The 9277-nt window shown below is 37.0% G+C and overlaps 1 protein-coding gene across 1 annotated transcript in view; it reads left to right on the top strand.

Annotated features, from left to right (window-relative positions):
- Ncor1 (nuclear receptor corepressor 1) overlaps positions 1 to 9277 on the top strand; it is a 136397-nt gene that overhangs the window by 55170 nt on the left and 71950 nt on the right. The window contains exons 11-14 of the mRNA XM_029545802.1: positions 1223 to 1313; positions 3613 to 3791; positions 5428 to 5482; positions 6654 to 6755. Coding sequence (XP_029401662.1) covers positions 1223 to 1313; positions 3613 to 3791; positions 5428 to 5482; positions 6654 to 6755 — 427 coding nt within the window. The remainder of the gene's footprint in view (positions 1 to 1222; positions 1314 to 3612; positions 3792 to 5427; positions 5483 to 6653; positions 6756 to 9277) is intronic.

Genomic DNA, 9277 nt, shown 5'->3' with positions numbered 1-9277 from the left:
ACGTGTAACCTCGGCTGTCCTCAGACTTGCTATGGAGATCTGTCTGTCTTACGTGTAACCTCGGCTGTCCTCAGACTTGCTATGGAGATCTGTCTTACGTCTTTTACAGAGATCGCCTGCCTCCGCCTCCCTGGTGCTGGGGGTGAACCACACTTTGTCTTTTGATAGGTTTTTACATGTAGAGAATAGGTATGAATGAAACCTCATCAGTAATGCCCATACAAACTTACAAAGATCTTAAACTTGATTTTCTGTTTTGGTAATTTTCCTTATATTTTAGAAATGTGCAATGAATTTTTCTAAGCTTGCTCTGCCATTATTTAGAATATAGACAAAAATTAGACATGGCATCAATTATTTCTTTAATACGGGTACCCCATTATTCAGTGCACTATTCTAACTAGAATATATAACCTTTTTGTTTGTCTGTCTGTCTGTCTGTCTGTGGTGCTAGTGATCAAGTCCAGGTAATGATGCATGTAGGGCAAACACTTTACCAACTGAGTTGTATCCCAGGCCAAGGTGTCACTTAAATCTCTTAACATTTAAGTTGTTGCTAAATTGGTAGTGATTTATGCATACCTCTTGAAAGTATTCACTGAATTTCAGGTTGCTTTTTTTTTTTTTTTTTTTTGACTTTCTATTGGTTTAGGAAAAAAAATGCTACTTAATAAAGATTCATCAAGGGAGACATCCAATATCTGTACACATTTACAGACATACCTGCATTATAGACATGCACATGCACATATACACACAAAAATGTGCCATTGTATGTCCTATCTTATGGACATGATTTAGATATTTCACTAATAAACTTCAGAAGCTGTAGTTATATTTACAGACTTGTATATATATGATCAATCCAACTTCAGTCAACATTTCAGATAGTACCAATCAAATTCAGTGGGTTTCACAGAAAAGTAAACAACAACAACAAAGTGGAGATCTTGAAAGAGAGGAATGGGAGGTGGATGTGATCAAGATAAATTGTTCATGTGAACAAAGTTTCCAAGAGTGATTATAAAATATTTATTTTAAAAGTCCCACTTTAAGCTAGGCAGTGGTGTGTGTGCCTATAATTCTAGCACTTGGAAGTAGATACAGGCAGATCTTTGAGCTTGGGGCCAGCTTGGTCTGTATAGTTCTAGTATTTATACTAATTTGTTATGTCTTCATAAAAAGCCTTTAAATATATTTGTATTTTTTTCTTCATATTTAGAGTTGGTCAGAGGGGAGCTGGTCTTTCAGCCACCATTGCTAGGAGTGAGCATGAGATTTCTGAAATTATTGATGGTCTTTCTGAGCAGGAGGTAAGAAAATTGATTCATTCAAGTTAATTCTTTAATTATATAAGCATTTTAGCCCTGTAGCTCAGGGGCTAAATGTTTATCAATATGTAAATGAGGATACTTTAGGTAATAGTGCTTGAAGTATTCTAAAGACTAACTATTTCATGGTTTCAAGTAGTATAATTAAATGTTTTACAAAGATTCTTTTGTCAGCAAGGAGACCTGGAAAAAGTTAAGGAAATAGCTCTCATTGGCTGGAAGGTGGTGACACATGACTTGGGAGGCAGAGGCAGGCAGATCTCTGAGAATTCAGGGACAGCTTGATTTACAGAACAAGCTGTGGGATACCCAGGGCTACATAAAGAACCCCTATCTGGAAAAACAAAAGAAGATGCCCATTCCTGTGTCCTTGATAAGGACGCACAGGAGGACTGGGAGGCGAGACTAGAAGGGACGATGGACTCAGTGTGAAAGTGAGGAGTAATAGGACTGAGGGTTCAGCCTTTGCTGACACACTGAGCTGCTGGTTCCATTTCAGCAAGGGGTGAAGGAGCTTCTGCTTTGTTCTCCAAAGGGTGTAGTGATGACTGTATATCTATAGATGTATATGTACATCTATAGGCAGCTAAGTTGTCCCACGCAAAGATACTTATATTTTAAGCAAGAAAATTTGAGTGAAAATGACAACTTTGGGATTAAAAAAAACTAACCCAAGGATGAAACTGGAGACATGCCTTGTCTCAGTGGTTAAGCACTCTTACTAATCTTTCAGAGGACCTGAGTTTACCTCTTAAATACATACCAGCAGGATGCTCATAACGGTTTGTAACTCCAGCTTCAGGAGATCTGATGATGGCCTGAGAGGGCCCCTGCACTCACATGCCATGCACATAATTTAACAAAGCACCTGCTCCTATGGTGTATGCCTTTATCCCAGAGGCAGGGGCAGGCTGGTCTCTCTGAGTTGGTCTACATAGCAAGTTTCAGCTCAGTTGGGACTGCTTAATGAGACATTGCCCCCCCTCCACCCCCCAAAAAAACCAAAACCAAACCAAAACCAAGCAATCAAAAACACAAACAAACATACCAACAGGGATCATAGCTGAGCATGGTGGCACAAGCTTTGAATCCCATCACTTGGAAGGCAGAGGCATGATGATCTCTGTGCAGAGATGAAAAAAAATCCAGATGGGGAGTTGTCAGATACAGTCTGAGATACAGGGGACTCTCAAATAACACTCATCTCAGTGTTTCTGTGACAAAGTCCAAACGCTGTCTACTTTTTTTCTTTGATACAGAGTATTTGTTTAAAAAGTTGAAAGTTTATTTTTGCTGTAGTTTTCCTCTAAGAATAATTATTTATAGTTATATATTTTAAAAATAAATGCTATATATAAATATATACATAAATAATATGTAATCTTCCAAGGGTAGAGTTGTTGAATTTAAATATTCAAGTAGTAGTTCATTTGAAAAATAAACTAAGGTAGATTTTAGTTTAACATTATTGTACGATTTAGAAATCAGGCATGTAAAACCTATGCTTGCGTGTTTTCAGCACACTAACAAGTAAAAAAATAAAAAAATAATGAATGTGAGGGGCTTGAGAGTTGACTCAGCAATTAAGAGCACTGGTCACTCTTCTAGAGGATCCAGGTTTAATTCCTAGCACCCACATGCCAGCTCACAGCTGTAATTCCAGGTCTAGGAGATCTGGCACCCTCACACAGACATACGTGCAGGCAAAACACTTATGCACATGAAATAAAAATAAAAATAAATAGTATCATGAAATTTGATCTCTACTAATCTATGGACACCTGTTTTTTCCTGTGACTATTTTGATTCAAGTTGTAGTAGATTACTATAGGTTTATTGTTTTGAAGAGTGAACCTGGTACTTAAAATTGCTTTGATAAGTACATTTTATGTATTATCTCACTAAACTAAAACATAAGAAAGAGATTCTAGTTGTTACTATTTTATGAAACTAAGGCACAGGTAGGTACAGGGCTACAGTTAGTTCTGTGGGTAGCAGAACCAGGTAGTCATACTAGTGGGTTTTCTTCCAGAGCCCTGTGTTCTTTCCTCTGTCCATCGAGTCAAATAACGTTTTTACAGGCCCTCTTATAAGCTAGTAACAAGTAGTAGTTTTTAAGTGAATTCTCTGTAATTCATGTAATTCAGTGTAAATATATAAGACATGCTATGATGTATGACATTGTCATTAAGTTGCAGATTTTTTTACCTGTTAAAGTCTATATCTCCTTAGAATTTTAGTTTAAATATTATCCTAACTAAAGTGCATTTATTTTTTGCAGAATAATGAGAAGCAAATGCGACAGCTTTCTGTGATCCCACCTATGATGTTTGATGCAGAGCAGAGAAGGGTCAAATTCATCAATATGAATGGGCTGATGGGGGAGCCAATGAAGGTTTATAAAGACAGACAGTTTATGAATGTTTGGACTGACCATGAAAAGGAGATCTTTAAGGACAAGTAATTTAACTGTTAAATTGTTCTCTTATAGAAATTAGTAAAAGTGTTTGGCTTTTACTTGAGAGTGAACTCTTTTTTTTTTTTTTGGTTTTTCAAGACAGGGTTTCTCTGTATAGCCCTGGCTGTCCTGGAACTCACTTTGTAGACCAGGCTGGCCTTGAACTCAGAAATCCATCTGCCTCTGCCTCCTGAGTACTGGGATTAAAGGTGTGCGCCACCACGCCTGGCTGAGAGTGAACTCTTTCCACAAGCTTTCATTCCAGTTTGGCATTGGATTAAATACTGTGATAAACTTATCCTCCTATAAGCTTGGAGGTAGGATAATGGTTAACAGAAATGGGCATCTGGAATCATTTCAGGAAAGATTCCTAAACTTAGGTGCAGTACAGGTTAATTTTGGCAGGCCTATTATAGGACAGATTTCTGTGCCTTACAGTAACCATAGATTCAAGTAGGCAGTTTCCTTTAAACATTTAGCAATGAAAGGATGTGGTGGTGTGTGCATTTAATTCCAGCACTCCAGAGACAGAGGCAGGCAGTTCTCTGATATTGAGGCCATTCTGGTCTACACAGTGAGCCTAGGACAGTCAGGGTAACATAGTAAGACCCTGTCTCAAAAAACAAAACAAACCAAAAAACCAAATTTAAGACTTTAAAAACTCAGCCATTTAAAAATTCTTTATATCATAGACTGGAGAGGTGGCTCAGCGGTTAAGAGCACTGACTGCTCTTCCAGAGGTCCTGAGTTCAATTCCCAGCAACCACATGGTGGCTCACAGCTATCTGTAATGAGATCTGATGCCCCCTTCTTGTGTTCTGAAGACAGTATATATATATATATATATATATATATATATATATATATATATATATATATATGTAAATAATTCTTTAAAACAAAATTCTTTTTTTTTTCTCCATGTCGAAGAGATTTTATTGGAAGGGAGAGACAAGAGTGTAAGAAGAAAACTAAAACAAAATTCTTTATATCTTTGTTATCCAGTGTGAAGTGAGGAGTCACTTGGACATTATTCTCTGAGTTATTTCTTATTTTGTTAAAACATTTATATGTGTATATATTCTTATTAATATTTGTTTATCTTGAATAATTTCATAAATGCATATAGTTTATTATATCCATCCCATTACTCTCTCTCCCATTCTCTTCTACTCCCTCTCAATTTCTTCCTAATACATTTACTTTTGACTTTCATGTTTGTTTTAAAAAAGTGTGACCCATTGAGTTGGCCATGAGGTTATTTTCTCAAGCATTGTTAACTACTTAACAGAGAAAAAATAGCCCTCCCTTTCATATCAGCTGTTAAATGCCAGTAACCCCTCCACTGAGATTGGGTCTCAAGAGTCCCTGACCCTTCCTTGTTGGGATGTGAAAAGGACTTGATATTGGCATAGGTCTTGTGCAGGTAACTTCTGCTTTGAGTTTACGAGTGCAATGGTGATGTCATATCCTGAAAATATCAATCACGGCTTTCCTCTCCATCTTCTGCCTCTTATATTTTTCTACCCCTCTTTTCTTTGTTGTTTTCTGGGCTTCTGGGGGAATCTTAAGATGTTATAGAAATCCTCTTTTGGGCTGAGTGATGTATCTCAGTATTGTTTCTGTTTTTAAACTCAGGTTTATCCAGCATCCAAAAAACTTTGGACTAATTGCATCCTATTTGGAAAGGAAGGTAAGAAGAAACACTGAGGTGTTTTAAGGCTTGTGATGTGTTTGCATTTTTTGTGTGTGTTCTGACAAGCAATTGTAGTTAATTAGAACTGAATTCACAAAGGACTATGATAGATGAAAACATCTGTGAGCTTTATTAATGTATATAATGATAATTATAATCCTAAGCACAGGGACTAGAAATGCTACCGTGGCTAAGAATGTCTACTGCATGTGCAGAGAGTCACATAAAATGGTTCCCAACCAATTGTAATTCCAATTCAGGGTGACCTTAATACATCTGGCTTCTACACATACCTACACATGTGCACACACATAAACTAGAAATAAATATTGCTGGATGTGGAAGTACCCAGGATTGCAGAGACAAAAGGCTAGTCTCATCTACATTTTATATTCTAGGCTAGTCAGAACTATATAGTTGAGACCCTATCTCAAAACAAAACAAACACAATTTTTTTAAGTAGTCAGCAGGTGGTGGTTCACACCTTTAATCCCAGCACTGTGGAGGCAGAGGCAGGAGGATCTCTGAGTTCAAGACTACCCAGGTCTACAGAGTGAGTTCCAGGACAGCCAGGACTACATAGAGAAACATGTAATGGAAAACAAAACAACAGAAAGAAGTTAAGTGAATATAGTTTTTTTCAGAGAACCAACAGCAACTTTTTCATCATTTTCTCAAAAATGATCTAATGTCCATTCCCAAGAATACATTAATTACTTTGGGTTTTTAAGGGTCATTAATTCTCTGGTTAAAGTAACAGTCCTGATTTCCTTTTGCTTCTTTTTTTGTACTCAGGTAGCTTTAATGTTTTGTATTAAAACATCATAAGAGACAGTTTTGAGTATTTGTATATATATATATAATAGAGTATATTGCCAGTTAGTAAGAGCACATTGAATGTTTTTGATGAACTTTGTATCGTTCACATAATTTGGATTAGAGCATCTGTAGATGTCTTGTATATTAGTTCCCTTGTCTGTCTTGCCTAGATATGCTTTAACTTAAGACCATGTGATTTTGTTTTTAATTTATGATTTGGTTCACTAGAAATTTTTCTTGAAAATACCTTATTTATATTTGAACATAAAATAAAGTATAAAAAAATTAAATATTTTTATTACAGAATTAAAATGAAACATTAAATAGAATTTTTTTTTTTTTATTACAGAGTGTTCCTGATTGTGTTTTATATTACTATTTAACCAAGAAAAATGAGAATTATAAGGCCCTTGTGAGAAGGAATTATGGAAAACGCAGAGGCAGAAATCAGGTATATTAGTTTTACTAAGTAATTGTTTCAAAGTTTATGGAAATATAAAGACAAAAGAATATTCAGACAGGTGTTATTTGTAATCCATAATTTAAAATATACTTGGGCTAGAGATGTAGTGTGGAGGGTAAGGGTGTGCACTGTTCTTGTACAGTTTTATTGTCAGCACCCACAGTGGCCACTTACCTCCTCCTGTGAGTCCAACTGGGAGGTCAGATGTACTCTCCTTTCCTCCAGTGGCACTGGACTTTAATGCGCATGTCCATACAGAGGCACACATACATTAAAAGTAAAAGGCAAATAAGGAATATTATTTTATGTAAGACCACTTAATACTCTTCAAAGGACCCAGTTTGGCTCCTATCACCCTGAGTCAGGTAGTTCACAACTGCCAGATGTCTACACTTTTCTGGTTTCCATGGTGCATGTTCATAAACACACACACACACACACACACACACACACACACACACACACACATCTTTTAAACAAAAAGGAAAATTTTGTTTTGTTAGGATGTGATGTAATTTCAAGCATTCACTCACACCTGGTATGTCCCCATGGGAATACATACAGGATTTTTATATTGCCTGTTTGTGACCAGAGCTGTCACACAAGTCATTGTTAAACAACACTGACTTGCTTTTCCTCTCTGTTGACACTGTTTATTTCTCTGTCTCGTCACCAGCATATTTTTGTCTTTGAAAGCATCCAGAAATACATTTAGTAATTTTGAAGTTGGAAGGATGTCTGTCTAACCTGTTAATTATTGATTTTGCTTAGGAAGAAAGGCTAAAATTTGAGTATAATGCCAAGAACTTTATACCATTACCTGTTCCATGGGTTTGTGCTTAGAACCTTGGTTTTTGCATTTGTGATTGGCAACAGTGATGTGTATATGTTAGCATCAATATGGAAACTGTGTGTGCTGCCAGAATCCTCAGAGTACAATGCTGAGACTGATTTGTTCTCTGTAAAGTTAGTCTGAAATTTAGTTACCCTTAAAGGTATTAATTGGTAATATCTTTGACAAGATAGGGTTAAGAAATTTTCTCTTTCTTATCTGAATACATTTTAAAGTAAACGTGCCTGGTAGTCAAGTAGTGCTGCATTCTCTTTGTCCTCTTTGCTGTGTCAGATCACTCAGTCATTTTGTTACTAGACAACTAAAGTGTCTACTAAGTGGGGGAATTCAGTAATTTTTCTGTTTTATTAACTTGAGGGTTTTCCCCTCTTCTTTGAGACAGGGTTTCTCTGTGTAGCCCTGGCTGTCCTGGAAATTACTCTGTAGACAAGGCTGCCATCAAACTCACAGAGATCTACCTGCCTCTGCCTCCCTAGTGCTAGGATTAAAAGTATATGCACCACTGCCTGCTTTAACTTGAGATAGAATATATCTACAGGTATAACTTGAAAATAGAATATATCTATAGGTGTTAGGAATACAGTTAGATACAGCAGTTCTTGATGCTACCCTAAAATCCTCTAGGCAGTGTTCACACTGAATACAGACACCTTTTATTTTTTTGCTTTGAATTTTTATTTGGTTTTATATTGTACTTTTTTATTTGTAGAGAATATCTTATTTCATGCTAGGAGGACCTGCCTAGCTGAATGAAACTTGTTTTCTTGACTGTGAGTATCAGTTCTGAAGGAAAGAAACCCATACAAGAGCCGCTGTGTCCGTTGAAGGCACTTAGAGAAAGTTTCCTTTTGAATGGGCCTGTTCTGCTGCAGCCAGCCTGTCAGGACTATTGAGGTTAGAACCTACCACATCCTAAACCACATATACTGGTGGTTCTCCACATATCTGCCCGAAACAGAAGGAACTTCAGCCACCTCTTGTTTAAACCAGTCACTGTTATGATAGGTTTCCATCAAATTGCCCAGAAGTAAGATTTATATCTCTGCCTTCTTTGCTATTACCACTACCTTATCAGCATGCAAAATGATGAGAAAACCTCTAGAAAAGGCTCCTTTCTGCACTTGAGCAGACTGTGATGCAACATGTCTATCAGTTTCTGTGGTCCTTTCCACAATCTCTGCAGAGTTGGGAGCTGCTGCCGCCTTCCCACGGTCTGGGCTAGTGCAGTAGTGCAGTTGCTTGTTTCTTCCTAATACCAGGGAACTGAAATCAGAACTTGTCTAGGTTTTAGGCAGCAGGAAAAGTGTGGGATTTTAAAACAGTGAAAAATAAAGGAAAGAAGATTACTTGTATCATTGAATTCTATGGGAAATTTTAACCCCTTTCTTATATTTAACTGCTATGACCCATCATGTATTTGAGTTATGAACCATTTTATTGATCACACAGCTAATACACTAAAGAAAAAGCAGACTTTATCATTAGGAAGCCATCTTGTTCCTTCAGAGCAACAGACTGATACTATATTTTTATAGGGGTTGTGTTATTAGCATTTGAATCAACCTACCTACCTTCCTTCCTTCCTTCCTTCCTTCCTTCCTTCTTCCCTCCCTCCCTCTCTCCCTCTCTCCCTCTCTCTCTCCCTCTCTCCCTCCCT

This window comes from Mus pahari, chromosome 14 (assembly GCF_900095145.1).
Source record: "Mus pahari chromosome 14, PAHARI_EIJ_v1.1, whole genome shotgun sequence".
NCBI lineage: Eukaryota > Metazoa > Chordata > Mammalia > Rodentia > Muridae > Mus > Mus pahari.
Note: the sequence above shows the minus strand (reverse complement) of the source record. Positions and strands in the feature narration are given on the sequence as shown.